This window comes from Malus sylvestris, chromosome 5, assembly GCF_916048215.2.
Source record: "Malus sylvestris chromosome 5, drMalSylv7.2, whole genome shotgun sequence".
Classification (NCBI taxonomy): domain Eukaryota; kingdom Viridiplantae; phylum Streptophyta; class Magnoliopsida; order Rosales; family Rosaceae; genus Malus; species Malus sylvestris.
In genome coordinates this window covers 33072343-33096010 of record NC_062264.1, presented here as the reverse complement: position 1 = coordinate 33096010, position 23668 = coordinate 33072343, and the positions used below count along the sequence as shown (strand labels likewise).

The window sequence follows — 23668 nt, the reverse complement described above, 5'->3', positions numbered from 1 at the left end:
AACTTCTCTTAAACTGGAAAATAAATTATTGAACAGATGAAATCGGTAGGAAAAGGGATTTAACATGCAATGTTCTCAACAGGAGCTTGATGAATACGATAGGAACCCGCAGCAATTTAGTCACCAGTCGAAGTGTTGATGAACATAAAAATCCGGAACACAAAGAAATAAAATGTTCATAACAAGCAATGTTCTGATCTCACCGCTATAATCAAATTACCTGTTCTATCTATTTCTTAGTAAGACTCCGCATTGGTCTTGTCCAGTAAGATGAGACGCTCTTCATAAAAATGAGCAGAGCAAAATTGAAATCCGGAAATCCCAAGATTTCGAACTTCTTTGCTCACAAGGTCCAGCGATGCCAATTCATGACTTGATTCTTTGCTCAGCAACATCGATACTTCACCACACTTTCTAAAACCTAATGCCCTGGGTGCAAATCTTTCTGGACCTTGTGGACCGAGAGTTATCAATTTGGTCCACGAATCCTTTCTGCCATACTCTTTCATTACCCATATATCAAGAGCATAATCTTCAGACCTCATATCCAAGATAAACAGAGCAACAGATTATTCATCTCCTGTAACAGTCAATCGCAATCCCAACTCAAACTTCCATTTAAAAGTGTGTGGCAAAGACATCCGACGAAATACCTCACGGCCCAAGTCAAATTTCAATATAAAATAGTCACGTTCATCCTTTGTGTTTCGAGACACAGGTCAATGAAGAGCCCCATTAACAATAACATTGGCAGCAGCTTTATCCATCAGACATGCAGGAGAAATGCGACCAAGACTGGTCCATGAACCCTTGGCTAGGGCATAAACCTCGCCTAAAGTTGGTAACCCAGGTTGCTCCAATAGAGTGACAATTCTCACGACCTTATAGTCGTTGTTAATAGTATCAAATTTTATATATATATATATATGCGCGCGCGCGCATAAAAATATATATTGTTACCACTTAAGCAATATATGTGTAGCGTGATCATTGTGTAAAGGTTTTTTCTTCTAATTTTTTAGGACGGTCTCTCCACATTGATAAGTATTTGTTTTTATAGAAACATGCATGATATTTAATAGCACACTGTAACTTTTGTACACATATTGATTACACATTAAAGGATCAATATCAATATTTAATCTAGCTAACATCAAACTTTAATGAAAATAGATCTTATTGAGAATTATAATCTAGTTTCCCACTTTTTTTTACACTTTAAAAAGATACGCGTTTATCATTTATCATTATATGCAAAACATAAAAAAGTTGATATTAAATATTCATTAAATACGGTTGGATTATCATATATACACTTGTAACTTGTTACCAATAGACCATGAACAATTGGATTTGCTTTTTTTTTATTGAATTCAATTTTACATCCTCAACTAATTGGAAAGAAAATTAATTAATAATTATGGCTCCAACAAAGTTACAATAATGCGACTAAATAAATGACCTGCCTTAAATAATTAAAACTTGTTGGAAATGAAAATTAAATTTCCACTTCAGAAATACAGGCCATGTAGGATACCACCAACCACATAGGACACATGTCGTTCATGCTAGGTGACAATTAAGGTATGTAATCTGGATTGCACTTCGGAAAAATCACTATCTCGTGAGATATACATTTGGATGCCAAGTGTCAACCATATGCTTTGATGTGCAATAACGTCTTTTTACTTTGTTATCAAATCCAACAAAAAGAAAAAGAAAAAAAAATTCATTTTATTTTTTCATGAGCTATTAGGAGAATTTTTGTACCCAAAAAAAGAGTATCATCAAACTAATCTCAATACTAACAGTAATTGTCACATATTGAATAAATATATGTTAATTGTAAACAAGAATATACAAAAATTTGAAAAATATGAACAACAACGCCGTCAAATGAAACCTCGTACATCTAATGTGTTTAATTACGCTATGGTTTAGGAGAAAAGAGCGCATGAGTACGCAAGCGCTTACGCGGGAAAATAGTTTACTGTTGAAGTTAAATATGAACAATATGTGTGCACCGTCAAATGAAACCTCGTATATTTCGTAGTACTATTTGCGTTACGGTTTAGGAGGAAAAAGTGAATACATGCTTGGGCGAGCCAGGATTATTGGAAAAATATTTACCGTTGGAGATAAACTCTGGAAATTTAAATTAAAAAATTGTTTTAGATTTTCTACTAGCTACTACATACTCTTTCGTAATAATACATATGTTAACAGCATAGAAAAATTAACCAGTAATTGTTTGAAGAATAGCAATATATGTATATTCATGTATAATATTTGCAACCAATTTATTCCGAACCGTAATGTAAATATATCGTCGTATAAAAAAAACTTAGAAACCTGCCTGCACAAGATGTTTACATGTTACTAGACTTAATGACATGGCTATGAACTACTAGGTTTAACAAAGACACTTAGCTTCCACATGGCAGCTGATGTAAGTGCTTATGCTGACTTGTATGAGCGTTATAATTGCAGGTGTCTTTTGATGAGTTGGTGAGGAGTTAAATTTCGATTAAACCCTTGGAAGAGGAAGCCTCTAGCACTATATATACATGTAATATGAAACCCTCAATTGCCAAACATATTTTCTAGCAGCAGCTGTCTGAGAGTCTCTGTCTGTAATTGCTTCTCTCTCCTCAGCTCAATTCCTCAGGCATGTTGATTTCTTCCCTAGATTTAAGCTACATATCTGTGTGCGCGTATATATGCCCACATTTGTCTATATATATGATCTATCTGACCTTTTGGACTTGTATGGCTATCTTTGTTTTTAGGGTTTTTCACGATCTCGGCAGCCTCCAAATGAGTGATCCGGTGGATAAACATGTTATCAGTTTAGCAGGTGAAATCTTGAGACACCCTGCAAGCTAATCTTATCCACGCATGTCAATGTTTGGATTTTAATTATCAGATAAAAATTGGTTTATCTGGATAGCCCTTTTGTTTAATTTGTTCTCAATCTGGGAAGGTTCTGAATCTATCACCCAAAAAAAAAAAAAAAAAAAAAAAATATATATATATATATATATATATATATATATATATCAAGAAATTGATGGTTTTTGAATTGTTTTTATTTTTACTTTTTCGTGACAAGGGTTTGAATCACTTGGAAAGTCTTTTTTATATATTTAATTATTTAATTAAGAGAAAGAGGGTTGTGATTCGAAGGATTTGTAGAAGGAAAACGATATGAAAGGAAATAATTATTAAAAGATAAATCTTGTGTAGCATTAGGTGGAGGGAAATTATATTAAAATTCAAATCAATTTCTCTTGCTAATTTTTTTTTCAGAATTATATTTTCCAATGCTCCTTTTTAGTGAGAGATATCCAATTAATTTTCATAATCCCTCTAATTAATCCCCACAAAGTTATTTGCTACAATATTGAGGGATCTAATATTCAAACAAAATACCCCCAATTTTGATTATATTTAACTGAACTCTTAATTAAGGATCACGAACTCCACTTTCAGACACCGAATCCCAATGTTCGTTAAGACGTAAAGGCGCGCCTTTTCCTAAATAGTCTGATTTCAACTACTTATTAAGTTAAGAAGTCGCTACTCACTCAACTCCTTTAGTTTAAGCTGGAAGGCCCGAAGATAGCCTCATTGCCCAGGAAGAAGGGCTAGCTTGAATCTTTCCTTGACCGAAGTCTGTAGCCAAAAGAGAAGGATCAATTCACTAGTTCTGAATCCCTCGTGAAGACATATGATATGATTATTTCATCCCAACATGAAATAATTAAATCATAATGATTATTGGACTCAAATCTAAGGCACATAGCTTAATTTACCCCAACTAGTAGAGATCTTTCTTATCATCTAATAGCTAGTATTGATTCTTAATTATTCAAGACCTAATTTTCTCCTAATAAAGATTTCTTATGCGACACGTGATAGTACGGCTATAATATTTTTGAACAGACAACAATTAACTGTATGGTTGCGTCTTACGTGTCTTACATAATGACGTCCATGTTTTTAAACCTCATACACTACAATATGAAACAGTCAATTGCAATTAGTATAAGAATTTCATATCTTGTTGCCATTTCTACCCTCATAATAATTGCTTTTAGTTTTCCACATTAGAGTCAATTGCATACAAAACAAAATGAGGAAATGCTGAATGTTGTAGTCCTAACCATTCCTCAATTATAAACCTATACTTTGTAGTAGTACTTCAATTTCTTGTGCTTTGTTGGAGATCGATTGATATGTATCAAGTTTAGGGTGTGGAGTATATATATATATAGGAGTTGTGAATGTTGTTATGTGCATATTAACTATATGGTAATGTATTTTCGATATTTTTAGAGAATTTAAATCTCACAAAAGCGAATTAGATGATACAGGTTCCTCTAATGAATTGAGAGATGTACCAAATTCGCCTCCTATATCCTTTCTCGACAGTATTCACATTTATGACGTGGAGCCAGAAATCAATTTAGATGCTATCCTGGGGAATGGCTCTGGAAATATTACCGTCGATCATTTACACGGTGCTCCAAATGTAAGTTGAACAGCTTCAATATAACGATTTTGTTTTCAATACTCTACATGTTAGACCAACAGGTTTGGAAATTTTATCGCAAATGGTCGTGTTTTCAGTTACCATTTAACAAAATATATATTAGTCTACTTGCATATGAGCTGATTATATCCCCCTTTTACCGTGAGGATGTATCATATATATATTGCCTGGTTTTATTAACTCCTTGGTAATATTTTACCTTTGGCAGATGGGCTTAGCACTCCATGGTCAGATGGAAAGGAATGGGGAGAATCATAATAATTTCCCGATTCGTTCAAACATGTTCTTTCCAGCCCAGGAGACAGTTGATACTGGGTAAATGAAGTTTATTAATTATTTAATTATTTAAACCTAACCCTAACCTATTATGTTTTCTCAACTTACAAATACACATATATGCTGTCGCAGTTTAGCTACAGATTATGCTGTCGTTTTCTAATTTTTATGTGTGAATTCTTAGACATTGAATTAAGCACTGTACGTATATACAATAACAGGTTCAGAATTAATTAGTTAATGTGTGAATATATGTTGTAGGTATACCTTGGAAGAGGCACCTAAAAACAGCTCACCAACTCCGGCTTCAACGAACACCAAACCATCGGGCGCTCCGGCTAGGCGGAAGAGAAAGCTGGGTGAAGACCCCAAGACCTATGTCCCTCTGGCGGTGAGGGAGAGGAAGGAAGACGACTACTATTGGCACCATTTCTAGCTAGGTAGGGTTAGTATATAACTATACAATTTCTATATATCACTTCACTTTTCTTTTGTTAATCAAATCTTGGCTTTCACATGTAATTAAAATGGTGTTCTTCTTTTACATGCGCAGGTCCTGGAAGAGATCTGGGTCGTCTGGTGGGTTCTGATAGGAAGTTATGTTGGTGCTGATCAAGCTTAACTGAAGTCGGGAGGTCTGCCTTTCATGCATGTTTCTTTTATAACTATTTTCGTACTTTATTTCGGTTTGGTCAGAACTCATGAGCTTGTGGGTTCCTTTTAATTGGAATTTTATTTTGTAAACTTAATGGTGCTAATATTTAAGGTCCCTTCTCTATATGGGGGGATCTGAACTTACAATTTCTCTGGTACTAATTTTTTTTTATGTTGGATGTTTGGTACGAGTGTATTGTTATGTGGTATAATCAGTTTATTTGGTAGAGTATGCGTGGATATTTTATTGATAACATACCTTAAAAAGGGAATTATCAATCATATCGTCAATCAATACTATACACATAAATGGATTATATCACGTATGCATATATTCCAGTACCACATATTATTGTTTTCCTACTATAAGCTAGTTGGTTTATGTGTGAATGTTAGACCATCTTCAGTCATGGAAAGCTAAATGTAGCCGACCCTTAGCTGTGTTTTAGTCCTTTAAAAATTAATATTTAAAAGAATTATTATTGTAGGATTAAATTTTTTTCATCTCCAGCCATGCAAGACTAAATCTTTTCATCTTGAGTTGGGATACCCATGTTGGGGCATGCCAAGGGGCTTGATGGCTTAATTGCTATATGTGGCATATACCCTTGGCTAAACTAGTCCTGTTCTTTTTGGCAGATTCATTTTTGTCCTTCATCGGAGACAATTTTTGCACAAATTGGTGCTGACAGTGGCACAAGAATTGGTGCTAACAGTGGCCTATACCGCTTGGTCAGTGATGACCTTAATTGAATGTAGTACAAAGGGGGCTAGCATTATTGGTAACTTGTTTGCTTGGACTTGGAGTTATTGGTGGATAACTTTATTGTGTATAAAATAAACCAAGAAAACTCAAATTTTAAGATAAGAAGAGCTTCCAACCCCAAAAAAGGGAGTGATTTTTGCACTCTTTTTTCATTTTTTACACATTTTCTTTAGATCTTAATTATTCTTTAATATGTTCAATCTAGTACCTAAGTTAGCTTTACTAGTTTTCTTACGAAATCACCAATCTTATTAACCCTTTCTCAATATGTATTCTCATCTACTATTGTTTCTTAAAATGCCCTTGTTTAAATCTAGTATTGATAGAGAACACCAACGCCCATATGAGTCGAACATGAAACGTATCAATTATAAGCGAAGAAAAAAATTAATAGACTATGGTATTAGTTGGGGGAAGATAATACAATTTTGAAACAAAGTTTTTTTTTTTTTTTTTTCAATCAAAGTCAGGGCCAATTTTAATAGGGGTAGGATTCTCTCTCATCCTCTTCACATCCCCTTTCATCCTTTCCTCTCACATTCTCTATTTTATCTTTCTTTTTCTATAAAAAAAATTAATATAAATAACGTGACTTAACCGTAACCGTTCAAATAGAAAAAGAGTGAAAAGGAGAAAAAAAAAAGGAAGAGAATCCCACTCAGTTTTAATATTGGGTAAAGCCTCAACTCAAACTTGTTTGGGTTCACGGGGCCCAATGGCTGGTACGAACTTTGCCCGGCTTGGGCAACAGCTTTTTCAACAACTTGATTACTGAAAAATTAACCAATTATTCAATTACAGATAAATACATGTTCAAATAATTAATTTTTTAATTATAGATTGAATACGTGTCAATCTGTAATTAATTAGTAGCAGGAGGAGCTGCTGATTTGTCAGCAGCCAAGTAATGTTCAAACTTTTTTCGGTTCCACGACTTCGTTGTTGTAAGTTAGATTGGCACGTGATTGCCTTTCTCATCCTCATTTTTTATGTGAACCTAAACCATTGTAAACTCTCGGATCCCGCCTGGGCAAAACCCTTAACTCGTTCCGAGTCAACTCACTGAGTTGATCCTAAATGGATGCCCACTCCGCGCACCTCGCGGCGTCGAACTGTTCGAAAGCATGCATACCTCTTTTCCTTCGCACTCGACCTCTGCCTCCGCCACCTTGTCCATCCATAAGCGCAAGGTCGCGTCCAAGGACCACGCACAGCTGTTCCTTCCCTCCACATTCTCCTCGGCCGGCGAAATGGAGATAGAGGGTGTTGTAATTGAAGAAGTTCTTGTGGAGTTTATGAACGTCTTCTTTCGACAGGATTTGACCCTCACAACTCAACGTCTCAAAAGCCCGTCGATCAAAAAGCATCTTCAGGTCAAGATTCGACGGGTACCCGGAGAGGGCCGCATCGATGGGGATTCCAGTTGCCGAGGTGCCCAAGATGGCGGTGACATCAAGAATGGTGGGGCCGATAGGACCAAGGGAGAGAACCATGGCGTTGGTGGCCAAACACCAGAAGCACAGGGCGGCTAAGAGAAGCTCCTTGTCGAGAACGACATCCATAGATGAGAGGAGGATGGCGTCGTAGATGCCGAGGGCCTTCCATTGCTCGCCGAAGAGCTTTTCCATTCGAACAACCCAGGCTGCCCAGGTTGTAGTGGTCGAAGGCCAGGAGCCTTGAGGTTTCGCCGCATCCCATCTCGACCATTCAAACCCTTGGAGCAAGGGTGATAGGCAATGTTCCTGGAGAAGTCCAGTAATAGCTGACGGTACTGCCGCTTTGAAAAGAGGACCCAAGATTTGGTGAGAAGGGCTCATGTCACTTTCAAACCGTATGGTTTTGATTGAGCTTCAATCAAGAATCTTCTGACACTGATCACATTCCCTGGAAATCTTAGAGATGAAAGAGGCCATTGTAGAAGGTTTAAAAGGTACGGTGGAAAAGGGGTTTTTCTGGGTTGGGAGATTTGGAGACGAAGACCTGGAAAAAGAACTGCGCTGGAGAACAAGGGCAAGAAATTTCAGAGAGATTTTGAAAGCGTAAAGTATGAATGAGGGATTCTCAGTATTTATAGGATTTTGGAAGGAAGGACAATCGTTCGAATTTCAAAAACAAAGGGCAAAATCGACCGAAGGAATCGCTAATCATGATGAACATTTAGGAAATGCAGTTGAGAAGACCGAGGGTCTCAGGTTTTGGGGGCGCACGATTGCGTGTGATGGCGAGATTAATGGCGAAAGACGTTTCGACGTCTGCACGATGACAAGCGGCTCGCGGATTGAGGTAGAGTGGCTAGGTTCAGCCATAAGGTCATGATGGCACGACGGTTCAGGTAACCGCACGCCTTAGACGTCATTATTGGGGATTGGTCGTGTTAGAAGACGCCACGTGGCGAGTTGGATAGCAGGATCAAGATCGTGCAATCGTGCTCAATAAATGCGCCTTGGAAATAGAACACTAGGGTTCTGAGGATTACATTCGCTTCTTCAAGGCCGACCCTCGGCCAACGAATTCAGGCCGAGGACCTCAGAAGCGAGGGGGCAATGTTTGGGCCCAAAATAATAGTTTGGGCCGAGTATAGAATCATTCTCGGCCCGGAAGGCCTTACGACAAGAATACCATGGATCGTTTAGTACGTGGGCCTCCAAACCTAGGTCGGCTAGGTCATAACGCAAGAAGTCGAGTCCTAGTGCAATGAGGAGTCTCGGCAGGACCCGGAAGCGAATCCAGCTTGGTTAAGGACTAGGTTCACAAGTCTAGTGAAAGTAGGACTGGTCGAGTTGGTGCTGATCAGGAAAAGAAGACCTAGTCCGAGTAGGTTTTTAACTCGACCTTGGGGGGAGCCGTTGCTATAAATAGAAGAGGCTGCGCATCATTCAAAGCCCCTGCAAATCAATACAAAACCGCCCTGCGCAAACTTTCAAACAACTTAAGATTTTTTTTCTTTCTTTTTCGCTGACACATCTTCCGTTGGTATCAACAGCACTGTGGAAGCAACCGGTGATATCTTAAGTCAGCATAGATAGCTCTGTCACTGTAGAATCAGTCGATCTCGCAGTATCTTCCGTTGGCATCAACAGCACTGCGGCGAGAACGGTTGATTACCTATCCAAGTCTCGGTCGAGAATGATTTCTGGATCCTTATTGATTGAGGTCATCTCATTAGCCTTCTCGGCGAAGTGAGGTGTTACGGCATATCGAGCTCGGCGCTTTGCTCGCCGAGTTATTTTATGATTGGATATTCCCAAGTGGGATTTAGAGTTCGGCATTCGGACGGCCGAACCACGTTCACCATTAAAACTTATATTTGCTTTGAATATTTGTGCCCTTACACTCTGGTGTCGATTCGGCGGGAGTTAACTCTGACGAATAACATCACTATGACTGAATCTGACGACGACGACTCGTGAACTTCGTAGGAATAGTAACCTTGTCTTCAGGTTCGAGAGCCCAAGAGGCCGAGATGTGTTCCTTTCTCGGCCACGATCGCAAGACGCAGAAGTCAACCGCGCACCCAACGCAACATCAACAAATTTTACTCCTCGGCCGACGAGTTGGCACGCCCCGCATTCACCGAATGACGTAGTTAACTTATAGAATTACTCGGCCTGCGTGCCACGTAGGTTTGGTAGTTTCTAGGGTCAACACAAGCATACGAAGCTTTTAATGGACATTTAATATTGGTGGGAGGGGCAATCAAAATCATTTGTTGTACACTCAAATATTGGTGGGAGGGGCAATCGAAATCATGACCCTAAAATGTTCTTAACTACTTGAGCTACAAGTCTTGTTCCAAGATGTAATTCTCGTATAACTCCGACATGGTTGTGGCACAGTGTTTAACAAGAAAAATAAAGTTCATTTATGGCAAATTCTAAACAGGAACAAAGACGGAATTGAAATTTAAACTGAACGAAAACAAAAGGCCAAAGTATAATCCCGCTAATAAACACATAACTTCAATCAGCCGTTTTACCCCTTTCCTGAAAAATAGGAAGGCCCCTACATCCGGTTCTACTTCTTATTCTTTGGGACGGCGTGAGGGAGCTGAGGGTCCCAACCTGGCAATGCTTCACCCACTCCTGGCCGTGGCTGCTGCTGCTGCGGCATGTGATCTATGTTGCCTGTGTGCGGCATTGAAGAGTTGTGAGCCATGTTGCTTCCAGTGATGACTGGTTGGCCCGCATTACCCTGTCGGTTCCCAACTAGAGAGATTGGGGAGTTCGCGTGAAAGCCAGTCTCCAATCTCTGGTGATGCAGAGGGGTAGTGGTCATACTAGGAACTCCCGGATGAAAGAGCTGGTTAGAGTTTGGTTGCATTGGCACAGCAGCATTTGTGGATGCATTCATTGGGTTGCTCACGGGCGGCATGCCTGCGTTAGCTACATTTGACATGGCTAGAAGTAGCGGATTGATCCCTGTCACTCTTTTCACAGATTCTTCTGCCATTTTCACCTGATTTTTGTTTATTCAAATATATATCACCTTGAATCAAATAAGAGAACTGAATTAACAGTACACAAGAGTATTGAATGAGAAAAATATGCAAACGACTACAAATTGAAAACACAGAAAGTCTTAGCGGCTAACCTTTGCTCTTAACGTCTCAATATCAGCTCTCAATATTCTGTTGTCAACAGCAGCATTATCATATTTCTGATTCACATCAGTGAGACGTTTTAACAGCCCAGAGTGTTCAACCCTTAGCTGACCAACCTGAAGGAACCCAAACATAAACTTCTTAATCTTGTCTATTACGCACAAAATTTGGAAATATCAAGAAGCGATGATGATAATTATTGCTAATTCACATTTTGAAACAAGGAGCAGCACCTGTGTCTCAAGTTCACTCATTTGGGCTTGTTTTCTTCTTCTAGAGCGTCTTGCGGACTCTCGATTGGACAGCATCCTGAGCACCATTAACATGTCAATTGATAAAGGGCTAAGTTTTTAGATGTAGCAATATGGTATTAAGTTGCATATCGAGAGTATATGTTGATTTCCTGACAATGTTTACAACAAACCTGTTGTCAAACAAATTCATCAGGTGAAAAAACATGCAGCAGACAACATATCCCTCCTTCCAAATCAGATCATTTGCTTCGACAAATTGAAGTTTTAAATTTTTGTTCGGACAAACTAAAGTTTTGAACTTTCTACTAATCTTTCTTGCATACAGGGGATCATATTAACCATCATCCATCATGAAGGCAATTATGTGTTGATGCCCTTCACGTATCAATTATTGTAGAGAATTATTACTCAGGTCGATAAAGCCTAAATAGCAACTACTCATCCCTCTTGCACACAGGACAAATATTAACCATCATCCAACAAGAAGGCAATCAATGTGCTGATACCCTTCATATATCGATCATTGTAGAGAAATTATAACTCAAGTAAATTAAGCCTAAACACCAACTATTACTTTGAAACCAGTGAAAAAACCTAAACATTACACCAAGATATGAAACAAAACTACCTAATAGTTGCAAAACTAGGCAAGCAAAGAAATGGGTTACCTCCTAGCACGTTTCACATCAGAGGGATCCATATTCTCATTAATCTCAATGTCTCCTTCGAGATCATCATCATCCGAGTCCTCTTTCGATGATCCACTCGTTGTTTGCTTACTCAGTACCGGAGTTCTTCTCTGAGCAGCAGGTAAAGCCGAAACGCCATGCGGGCCAGTGTCAGCTTCATTTTGTGGAACTGGCAAAGCATTACCAGCACCTACCAATAGCTCAAATCAAATGGTTTTCGAATGTTAGACACAAATATAAGAATCGTCAACACATCTCAGAGAAATGCTATGGAAAAAGTTCCCAAATTTAATTTATAAACAACCTAATTACGAAATTAAACACCTAAATCATTGCAGATTGCGAAAAATGGATATGAAATTAGCAGGCAATGAGCCAATCACAAACCTTTATCAAGCGATCGAGTCGGGGCTAACTGTGAAGGCTTCGACACCAGCGACGGATTCTCAGCCAGATTACCCAAATCCACAGGCGTCAAAGACGATGCCTGCAATCACATTCATCAATAAAAAATAAATCAAAAAAATGGAATAAAAAAATCAAATAAAAAATTAAAAATTGATGTGAGAGAGAGGGATACGCGAGAGAGAGCTACTGCTGCGCAAGCCAGATCGAGCTGGTTCTTAAGAAATTCGCGGTACTGGTCCGAGTTAATCGGAGCCGTCGGAGCTGGATCCAACGCCGCCGGCGGAGGATGATTGAGCTGCTGAGGAGGTTGCAGTTGACGATGGCGATGACGATCGGGCTTCTTGATCTCAACTACCTCTTCGTCCACATCGTCGCGCTTCGACGTCGACGACTGAGACGCGACGGAGCAGGAAGCGGCGGACGAAACGGGAAATTGCTCGGCGACCGATTGGCGAGGAGTGGCGGCCGGGGTCGTGAACTCGTCGAGGAACTGCTCGAAGGCCCACTCCGACGCGCTCCGGTTCATCTCCGCCGGCGACGACAGAGCCCAAAACGTGTCGGAGGAGTCGTCCGCGGTGAACACTGAATGCATACTCTGTGCGGGCGTGAATGTCCGAAATATCCAATTTTTGGTTGGCTGCGTCGACGAGCTGCGAACCTTCGTTGTTTATATTCGGACAAATAGAGGAAAGTTCTGGTGGCGTGCGGCACATGGTAATATTTGTACGGGGGTTTTTTAATTTGGTTGGCTGCGTTGATTTGAATAGGTTTGACACGTCCCGTGCGATGACTAGAAGATTGCTGGTTCATGTAGCAGAGGATAAGGACCAATTTTTGGTTGGAGGAAGGAGGGGAAAAACCTACGGACAAGACAAGTATTGAAGGACAAATGTGAAATACGAAAGTGAGGGTCCACATGGGTGGGTCCCATGTAAAGTTGAAAAGATGTTGTATGTGTATGACTAACGGAGTTACTCTAGGTTAATTTTTTTACCGTGCGGTAATTACTCTAGGACTTTTAAAAGTGCGGTTAATCACACTGTTGAAGGAATGTATTGTGTTAGAAAGATTGGTTGAAGTTGTAATGAAATGAACCAAAAAAGAATGAATTGTTGATATTTTATCGATAATATGTTGATATGTTTGCCATTATTTGAAACGTACTAATAGGTTAGTGATTTATCTTCGATAATACAGATCCACATCCATTTTTTTTAAAACCTCATCATATACCGGAAATGTTTGTTGGTTTAGGTATGATGATCTCAATTTCCGACCAAAATGTAAGAAAAATATCAGTATGTCTTAGTTTTGTACTACCTGAATTTTACAGAGAAAATGATTTATTACTAATTTTCATTGTGCAAAAAGATGAACTACCGTGACTTTGTCACTAGTTAGTCCCCTTTTAAAAAATAAAAATTATGTATAACTAATTGGTAATTGATTTGAGTCATTTGACTAATTCTCAATAACTTTTATCATTTTGATACGGGATACTCCAACTTTTGTTTAATAATCAACAATTATCGTTCATGAGATTTTTAACGAGATTTTTAACGATGACCGGAAAAAAAAACAGCTGTAGTGACCCTTGCATATTTTATTTTCGACAAAGCACTTTGAAACTACAACGGTAAGATTTTCACATCAACGGAAAGATTTTGCAACAAAGATGACTAATCTGTGGTTCAAAACAAGAGAAAAAAAAAAGCACACATAAAATGTCTTCAGAGGAGTGCAGATTTTAAAGACTTGGTGAAAGTTGCTATTTCCTTCAACCCTTCCTCGGGCGTTTTCGCTTCGCCCAACAGCTTCACCATCGCACTACCAACGATAACGCCATCAGCTCCCCACCCTGCTACCTGCACAACACACACGAATAAGTATCTCGATTGAAGCAGACGTTTAGCAACAACTGTCATTCTGATATTCTTTTGGTTTGAAGCAGGCAGGACAAAGTCTAGAAAGGGAGAGGGGACAGTCGAATTTTAGCAGGATGGTAAAGTAGAGCTCGTTTGGATGTGTTTTTAAAATGACTGAAAGCGCTTTTGTTGAAAATGTTTTTGAAACTAATTCTTAGTAAAATTGCAAGTATATTCTGGAAAAGCACTTAAAGTGCTTCCTGGAAGAAGCACATAACTGGTGCTTCTTGTAGAAAGCACTTTAAGTGCTTTTGAAACCAAAAAACATTTTCTCTAAAAGCGCTTTTAGTCATTTTAAAAGCACATCCAAACGAACCCGTGGTCTACTGTGGGTGTGGGTGTGAGGCATGCTGAGTTAGGTTAGAATACTGACCTGTTTCGCATGTTCGGGCTTTGAGATGCCGAAACCAACTGCTACAGGCTTTTTTGTTGTCTGTCACATAAAAGGTAAGCATGGTTATGCAAGACAAACATGTTAGTTCAAGTGGGATCATATCAACCGCATATGTTTTCTAGCTCTGTTTGGTATTGAAGCCTTTAAACTTTTGAAAGAAATTCAGTTCAATTCTAGCACCTAATGATATAACGTACTTCAAAACAATTAAGAAATTAAAATCCACGCTGGTAAACTGTAGAACTGATTCAAAAGACAAACCTCTTTAATTTCCTTTAAAAGGGCAGGAACTCGTTCGTTCACAGATGCACGGGCACCAGTAACTCCGATGGAGCTTACCTATAATTCAAAACAACGAACAATAAAATGCAATTAGCAACGTCATATTCACCTCAAGATAGATGAAAGAATTTGTATAAAATTATAAATAAAATATGTTTGCGAAGCAAACAAAACTTGCCAACTTGTTATTGATAGGAAGCCCTCCAAAAATGGAAGTTCTTTGACCAAGACCACATTTAGCATCCACTTTCATGACACCAGTTATCACATGTATTCAATATTTTAATTTCTAATCTAAGTGATAATTCCAGAAAACTGGACATAACTCAATAGATTCTTAAATATATAGAGAATATAAAAGAACAAGGATAGATGTGTGATTCTTACTAGGTACAGAAATCCTTCTGAAGCTTCGGCAATGGCCTTCATGCGATCAATTGGAGTAGTGGGTGTAGTTAGTAATACCTGTAAATCATACAAGCGGATCGGAAGTATTTCAATTACATCCAAAAGTAAGAATCAATAATTTGAAATAATCTAAAAAATCCGAATATAGTGCAGGGAAAAACTAAGAAACAAACCAATTCAATATTATTTTTCACAGCTTCCTTTCTCAAAATTTCTGTTTCTTCCAATGGAACATCTGGAACCACAAGCCCTACAAGCCAATATAAAATAGGAATCTAGTCATATTCCTATAAGATATATATTTTAAGACGAAATCAAGTTCACAAAGGATAAACAGAACTAATTATGATGTTCATAAACATTATAAATCAAGTACTTATACATTACCATGTACACCAACGTCTTTGATGGTGGACATGAACTCCGGAATTCCACGCTTCAAAATTGGGTTATAGTAAGCAAACAGCGCAATTGGGCAAGACAATTGAGGAATCACCTGTACATTCAACAAATTAATATAATGAGATTGTTTCGATGGGAAGAGCGAGAGAGGTGTCAATGTGAAACAAGAACTGTACATAACAACTTCACGATGTCTGTATGCATATCATTCGTAGATTTATTACGTAAGAAACATCATGGGAGAATATGCTACTGTCTTGATATGAATTTTTACTCCTACATCCCACATAGAGATATGTAGTATGGTAATATGATAATAACTTGGATGCTCATAATCAAATTATTTCATGGAATTCAGCAATCAACGTTTCGTTGGTAGTCACAGTAACAGTAATAAATCTAACATACTTTTCACTTGGGATAGAAAACCAACAAATATCAAGTTGTTATAACATAGCATATAAAGATACCTCCTTCAACATTGAAATAATTGCATTGAGATTGGTCCCTCTTGCCAGGGAACGGGTGGCTGCAGCCTAAGAAATAATACACACCAATTAGTGGTGGATAAAAAACAGGAACCTATTGAACATAAATTGTAACAAGAACATGCCAAAGTAGACAATACAAACGGAAAACATATCAAACCTGTATAACTGGACCATCTGCTAATGGATCCGAGTATGGAACACCTAATTCGATTATGTCTGATCCACAAGAATCAAGCACCTTCAATGCTTCTGCCGTGATTGAAAGATCAGGATCACCGGCAGTGATGTAAGGGATAAATGCAACCTTCACAGAAAGACATAATCATTAGAACAACAAAACTTGATGTATAAACCATTTCATCTAAAATCAGTTGCAAATCCCAGTCCTAGTCCTAAGATAAAATTTAGCTGAGAAAACCAAATATTCCAATGTCGATCCATTTTGAAGCATGCATAACAAACAACCATAAACATAACTTGTGACTGATTAGTGTACTATAGCAACTTTGCCAATACTGGTAAAATGCAGAGAATTTGTTCAAAGCCAAATCGTTCTCAAGAACAAGAACCAAACAAAAATTTTAATCAGTCAGCATCCCTTCCCCGACCCTATTAGGAAATGAAGGCCAACATATGAAGGGGAAATTGAATATATCAAGAACATGGCAATGCCAAAAGCAACAAAAGAGGTATAAAATGTGCATTTGGCTGGTGATCAAAATACGACTAAAAGTCCCAAAATTTTTGGCAGACTTAAGTGGGCAGAGAAAGCCATGAATTTGGTGGTTTTGCAAGTTTTTCAAAAGGGATTTAAATGAAAGAACAAAACATGCAGAGCAAGCACACCAAATCATGAAACTTTGTAAACCCAGCTTTCATTGGGCACCGAAAGCCATGAAATTTGGTGGGTTCTGCAAAATTTTCAGTAGGGATTCAATTGCAAGAACAAAAAATTGAAGAAAGGGGCACACCAAATGATGAAATTTTCAAACCCCATCTTTCATTGGGCATAGAAATCCATGAAAAGTGGTGGGTTCTGCAAAATTTTCAGCAGGAATTCAAATGAAAGCACAAACAAGCATAACAGGCACACCAAATGATGAAGCTTTTCCTCAATGCAATCGAAATCTCATAACCCAGATGCCCAAAATTTGCTCACCTTTCCCTGCTCCTTCAGATTTATGAAAGTCTGGGAGAGGCTGACGGCTGGGGTGGCGGTGAGAGCCGCCATTGGAGCAAACTTCTTGGTCGAAAGGGTGGATACTTGATTGGGAGAGCGGAGGAGCAATGGGTTTTGTGGTTTCTTCAGTTGGAGAAACCCAGCTGCAAATTTAAGAGAGGAAGAAGCAGCCATTCGGTAGACCCAGCAGTGACTGAGCGTTTTGTAGGGTTTTCAGTAGCCTTCTTTTGCCGGGTGTACACTTTGTTTTTACTCTCAATTTTCAAGTACCATTCTTGATTCCTTCTTATCTTATATATTTGTCTCAACCTTTGAATTCCGCGCATATTTTATTTTATCTTTTTCCCCAAATGAAATTTTTATCAATTTATTTTGGGCTAAAAATTTGTGATTGATTCTTTTAGATTTTAGATTGTCAGAGTTAATTTCAAGTTTCTTGAAGAGGGAAATGGGTCAAATTGTTAGGTGCACCTAATATCTTACCTTTTAAATTCTTAGCATATTTCCTCATAAGGAAAAAAAAATTTGAATAAAAGTACAGGGAGTATCTGAAATTTAAAACATTGTAACTTTTCCTTGTATAATCAAATTTAGAAAATTGCGAAATATTTAAGACTCGTTTGGGGTTTTCTACGTGAGAAAGTTGGAAAAATAGCCTCGTAAGCTCTTGACATGCTTTGTAGACAAAGAAATTATCCATTTTGGTGAAAACACGCGATGTCTTATGTTAGATGTAGTCATTCTTACCTTTATGTCAATCAGAATTCAACATGTATGGGTAATTTTTTATTTATTACATTTTAACAAGTTATTTATCTTTTTGTTGATACTTTAAGAATGATTCTTTGTTGATATTATCAAATGTCAATCCTCGTGTCAAAATTTATATTTGTTTTCTTAATGACTTGTTACTATTCCTATTTTGGTACTTGTACAATGTTTTTGGCAAAATATTATACTATTTTCATGCTAATCAGTAATTACTCATATCTAATTAGAGTTCCGCTCTTTTAGTCATCTGCTAATCAAATATCCACCGTCACCTACCTTTGAATTGAGTTTAAATATGAAAGATATTGAATCAATAAATATGATTTTAATATTTTAATCTATGTCATTGATATCAAACTAAGATTAAGTGATCGTGTATTTGTTAATCACTTGATAATCAAGAGAACGAGACTCGATTTTATTTAATAAAGAGGAGAACTCTTGAGATTTGATCCAAGAAACAATCAATTTAACAAAGAAGTGCAGTCCAAAAATTTAGATAAGATCTTGGGCCGGCATATAATGGGCTTCACGTAACAATTGGGCGGCAAAATAGTGGCCCGCCAAGAACCAACGAACAAACCCAAATCAGCAAAATCAAATATAAAGATAAAATAATAATGGCACAAAAAGGTAAATTTTGAGAAATTCAGCCCCTTTTACAAAAGCGAAACATTTTTAACCGGATAAAGCCACCTTCGCTTTTCGTCTCTCTTTTGTCTCTTCGCTCACTCTGAGTCTGAGCAGAAAAAAAAAAAAAAAAAAAAAAAAAAAAAAAAAAAAAAAAACTCAAAAGCAAAAATTTCAAAAGCTCTCCCAAAGCTCAAAGCTTTCCCTTTCCATTTCTCTTTGTTGCATGTAGATGCTCTTTTCAAAAACCCTAACTCGCTCCCCACCGACTCACCTCGACTCGCCCCGTCACTCGCTCACTACTTCCTCGGTTCGTCCTCCTCCTCTCCATGGCCAACAACCCCTCGGAGCCCCAGGCCGACGACTTCCTCGAGCAAATTCTCGGCCTCCCCAACTTTGCCTCCGCCGATGCTAATTTGGCGGCAAGCGACGGCGGTTTGGCCGGAGGACAGGTATCTCCGGCGTCTATGATGCTGCAGCTGAACTCCGTCGACGGGTCCGGCCACCTAGGCGGAGTTGGCGGTGGCGGTGGGTTCCATGGAGGGGTGTTTCCCTTGGGGTTGAGCTTGGAGCAGGGGAAAGCTGGGTTTTTGAAGCACGAGGAGGCTTCTGGGAGCGGGAAGCGGTTTCGAGACGACGTCGTTGATAGTCGAGTTTCATCTGTGAAAAATGTAAGATTTTGTTTGGGCGGTTTTGTTTTGTTAATTCGAAAGTTTAACATTTCAGATGCTGTAATTATAAGTTAATCAATGTTGTTTGAATTAATTGTTTTATTTGTTCGCTTAATAAGCAAGAAGACAAAGGAAAGGAAACAAGGAAAATTGGAAACTTGCAAGAAATTGGGTTTTGATTAATTGGGTGAGATTCAAGTAGTGCTATCTGACAAGAAGTAAGTTACAGGAGGATGCTTCTGGGTTGCCTGAGAGAAAATGGAGCTAAATGGCTGGCCAGAATCAAACAGAAAACTCACAATTTTTAATCTTTTAGTGATGTAAACCAATAGTCCGTAAAATTCTGATGTCAGAGAAGATGGAAGCATGTGAAAAGTGATTGGTTTGCATTTGATTTTAGAGAGAGAGAGAGAGAGAGAGAGTATCCAACCATGGTGATTAATTGTTTTATATTTTTATGTATTCTGTTTCTCAATTGAGTAAAATTCCGGCAGGCCTTAAAATTTTCGAAACAAAGAATAATAATTCTGCTTTCCAAATAAGATGCAGGATTACGGAAACAAAATTTTGCAACTAGTCTTCAACATGTTAGCAATTGATTTTGATACTTCTGTACACATTAAATATGTATATACATATTGATGTGTTTACATATATGTGTGTATAAGTATGATGTGTGGTTATGGAAATTCGGAACTTGGATAGGTCAGCCTATTTTATTGACAATGTTTGAGTTTTGAAGAGCTAGGGACATCTATTAATTGATCAAAATATTTGATGTAATTTACCTTTTGGGTTTTGCGGTGTCGTGCATTGTTGAGGAACTATCTCACTTTCTTTCGTTACAACTGTTTTTAGTAATATAAACTATATCGTTTTGCAGGTTTTCCATGGCCAACCTATTTCAAATACAGTTGCTGCAGCACCGCATCCACCAGCAATGCGACCAAGGGTGCGAGCTAGAAGAGGACAAGCCACAGATCCACACAGCATTGCCGAGCGGGTAAGTTTGGTATAGTTTACACAAAAAATAATTCTTGGAAATGTTCTGAAACTATGTTTTAATTTTTAACTTTTATTTTCCTCTTCCTCCTTTATGACTATTATGGAATTATTCTTGATTACACCTTTCTGTACAGTTGCGCAGAGAAAGAATAGCAGAAAGAATCAGGGCATTGCAGGAACTAGTTCCTAGCGTCAACAAGGTCAGTGACACTCCTTTCATGTCGTATTTTTCATTTTACATTTCACGCTCACTAGAAACATGTTGTTTTATGTAGTATGAGGGGAAGGGAAGATTCCCTCGTTCGACAAATTGATAATAGTTGTGTACAAGCCAAGCTAGTAAAAATTGAATATGAAACCAATTTGATAATATGTTAAATCATTTAAGAGAATAACCCCTTTGGAAACCTGGATAGTAAACCTTACTTAGATGTGGTGAATATGGTGGTATTGTTCAGAAAGTTCTGAGACACATACTTTACCTTGAGTGTTGTTCTGAGGTGCATTGCATGAAAAAAATTCGGGGACTTAATCATTTGTAAGTTTATAGGACCTGTTTTCAGCTGTCAGTTTTTCTTTAAAGAATTTCTTGTGCAACTTACGAAGCTGTTGTAACGCTGCATGTATTCAAAGAAAATTTATTGGGATGTGTTGTTTCATATTTTGACTGTCGTTAGTAGTACACAGAATTCAACAGAGCTTGTTTCTAAATCCACACAATGGGTTGCTTGCGACTTTTTGAGTGATAACGTGCAAATGGCATTCCAGAAGCTGGTTATGGGACAAATGTTGTAGCAAAATAATTTCAATGCTTGTGCTTTATGGATTTGCATATTGTTACGGCTTCTTGAGACGTCATCATCTGTATTCTATGTACTTCTGTTTTGTGCAGACGGATAGAGCTGCCATGCTTGATGAGATAATGGACTATGTGAAGTTCCTAAGGCTCCAAGTAAAGGTATCGAGTTTAATTCTTATTTTCTTTTTCACGTAAATGATAGAATTCCTAATTACTCAAATCCTCTCATATTTGTCTATTGCTTTACATTCAATTATTTGCTGAAACTATTCTATACTTAAAATGGTCATTAATTTTTAAACGAATTGTTATTCCATTGAGGCTTACTTTCTTTTGATATTAACATTTTCTGATAAATGGTATAAAATTCCACTTGCATGAGACAAATAGTTGTCATCATCATAGCAATGCAATCAGTTACATAAGTGCATTCGCATGATTGAGCAAGTATAGAAAGAAATTGAATCCCTTCCTGGACATTTGTTGTGTACAAGTACAACCAATTACTGGAAGTCATTTACTCTTTTCAAGGGCGGGTTTCGGATTTCCAAATCTTCATATAACGTGTGTCGTTTTGGTAAGATTATCGAATGAAATTATTGTTATTATATTTTATATTGAACAAAAAACAAAAGGGTAGATTTCACTTCTTTTATCTTTGTCGGTTTGACCAAATACTTAAGACCCGAACAAATTTGTTAGGCGTGCGGTGAGAGAAGTAGGTCTTTTTATAATGTTGAAAGTGAAGGTTTTTGTCCTTTTCTTGTTAATGCTCAAGTCATCTCCTTTACAGGTTTTGAGCATGAGTAGATTGGGCGGGGCTGGTGCTGTGGCACCACTTGTAACAGATATTCCACTATCTTCAGTTGAGGTAATAGATGATTACATTTTATATTTCCTAGGGATTTTGTTTTCCTCTTTGTTATATTGCGAAAAAAGTTTCTGTTCTAATGGCAGGAAGAAGGCAGCGAAGGTGGTAGAAACCAACCGGCGTGGGATAAGTGGTCTAATGACGGCACAGAACGACAAGTAGCTAAGCTTATGGAAGACAACGTTGGGGCGGCAATGCAGTTCCTCCAATCCAAGGCTCTCTGCATCATGCCTATCTCACTGGCCTCGGCAATCTACAACACACAACCTCCGGACACCTCTAGCGTTGTCAAGCCTGAAATGAACCCTCCTTCCTAAGACCTCAGAAGAACGATAGGTATGCATTCACGCGGTCCCACCCGAATACTCACTAGATGCTCTTGGGTCCCACGCCGTGTTTGTCGTTTTCCCGACCCGCCATATCTTAAGCTTCAAATTGCATTCAAAGTCAGATGCCATAGTTGCTTTTTTTGCCTTTTTCTTTAAGCTTTTGTCCAAACAGGGATCGATGTCAATGCCCTAAAGAAATAGGAGCAGGCCCTTCATGCCTTGCCAGCAAAGGAGGAATTGTCAAAGAACACTTGATATGCTCTGCTTTTTTGCATCAATGGTGGGGGTAGTGGAAAATGATGGAAGCCCTTTTGTAGTGGGGGCTCTAGTATTGTTTTTGCTTAGTGGGTTGTGGGACCTACCTTCTATAAGGAATTTTGAGTAGTATATATAAACATATTATTGTTCTTTTTTTTTTTTTTTTTGGTATGTTTAGAGTTATGTAATATAGAGGTGGGATAATGAATGCATAATTGTTGCTTAGTTTGAAAATATGCGTGTTGCAAGGGAAGATTCAGGTGAAACGGGGATTTTAAGGTGACAATGTCCCAAATTTATTGTGTGGTGCTATGTGTTTTAACGTTTTCGCATGGTGGTGTAACAGGTTTGAGATACCATCATTTTAACGTTCGAGTTTTAAGTAATTATAAGAAAAATTGAGTGGTACTTTTTTTAATGGGTGTAACCGTGTAAGTGGTTCGTGGTCGTGGTCGTGGGGTTCTCTTTAGAAAAGTAATTAGACTTCTTTTTTTAATTCTTTTGAATCATCATTTGAGGATTAATCATTGTAAGAAAGAACCTAACGGTAGTTTTAGAGTTATTTGTTTGCACTCAACCCAATCAAATTCAAAGTACAAAATAGGGTTGCTTCGAAGTTATGCTTTCTACCATTTTTCTTCTCGGGGGCTTAGAGTTACCCTTTTTTTTTTTTTTGACAAACAACATTGCTATTGGGTTAAAGTGTTAGTTGTTAAGGTTACGGGAATTGTTGGGAGCTTTGAGTTTATGTCACATCCTGGTCCGGGTCCCTATCACATTCCGAGCTCGACTTCACCTTAGCACTATATTATTTGCTTTGGGTCCTAACCACGCTCTTACGGTTTTGTTTCTGGGAACTCAGACGAAAACTTCCCAGCGGGTCACCCATCATGAAATTGTTTTTGGGAATCCGAAGCCAGTGAGCTCCCAAAAGACCTCGTGCTAGGTAGAGATGAGAATATACATATAAGACTTACATGATCCATTCCCTGGGCGATATGAGATGTCACAGTTTAGGTCAAACAAAATTAACCGTTACTTTGTTTAAGG

General features: G+C 38.1%; 4 protein-coding genes across 6 annotated transcripts; 2 read left to right on the top strand and 2 right to left on the bottom strand.

Annotated features, from left to right (window-relative positions):
* Positions 1–2500: 2500 nt before the first annotated feature.
* On the top strand, positions 2501–5556 carry LOC126620609 (uncharacterized). The gene is made up of 5 exons (XM_050288810.1): positions 2501–2857; positions 4377–4534; positions 4764–4870; positions 5093–5271; positions 5385–5556. Exons 1-4 carry the CDS (start codon positions 2671–2673, stop codon positions 5265–5267), a joined length of 627 nt encoding a protein of 208 aa, XP_050144767.1. The 5' UTR covers positions 2501–2670; the 3' UTR covers positions 5268–5271; positions 5385–5556.
* Positions 5557–10089: 4533 nt separating this feature from the next.
* Positions 10090–12866, bottom strand: LOC126623693 (light-inducible protein CPRF2-like). 2 transcript variants are annotated; one of them, XM_050292649.1, is made up of 6 exons: positions 12390–12866; positions 12182–12281; positions 11774–11984; positions 11085–11160; positions 10842–10967; positions 10090–10706 (listed from the first exon to the last, which is right to left on the bottom strand). In XM_050292649.1, the coding sequence occupies exons 1-6, from the start codon at positions 12792–12794 to the stop codon at positions 10266–10268; spliced, it is 1359 nt and encodes a 452-aa protein (XP_050148606.1). In that variant the 5' UTR covers positions 12795–12866; the 3' UTR covers positions 10090–10265. The 2 variants fall into 2 exon arrangements, with proteins under 2 accessions (XP_050148606.1, XP_050148604.1); XM_050292647.1 differs by having other exon boundaries at positions 12375–12864.
* Positions 12867–13785: 919 nt separating this feature from the next.
* On the bottom strand, positions 13786–17561 carry LOC126624650 (tryptophan synthase alpha chain-like). Its single transcript, XM_050293733.1, has 9 exons — positions 17264–17561; positions 16262–16408; positions 16084–16149; positions 15599–15707; positions 15385–15461; positions 15191–15268; positions 14783–14860; positions 14501–14560; positions 13786–14067 (listed from the first exon to the last, which is right to left on the bottom strand). Exons 1-9 carry the CDS (start codon positions 17456–17458, stop codon positions 13933–13935), a joined length of 945 nt encoding a protein of 314 aa, XP_050149690.1. The 5' UTR covers positions 17459–17561; the 3' UTR covers positions 13786–13932.
* A 1220-nt stretch (positions 17562–18781) lies between these two features.
* On the top strand, positions 18782–22852 carry LOC126624213 (transcription factor UNE12-like). Of its 2 annotated transcripts, XM_050293251.1 has the most exons (7): positions 18782–19356; positions 20240–20359; positions 20496–20561; positions 21254–21319; positions 21954–22031; positions 22118–22367; positions 22533–22852. In XM_050293251.1, the coding sequence occupies exons 1-6, from the start codon at positions 19015–19017 to the stop codon at positions 22346–22348; spliced, it is 903 nt and encodes a 300-aa protein (XP_050149208.1). In that variant the 5' UTR covers positions 18782–19014; the 3' UTR covers positions 22349–22367; positions 22533–22852. The 2 variants fall into 2 exon arrangements, with proteins under 2 accessions (XP_050149208.1, XP_050149207.1); XM_050293250.1 differs by having other exon boundaries at positions 22118–22852.
* The last annotated feature ends 816 nt before the right edge of the window (positions 22853–23668 follow it).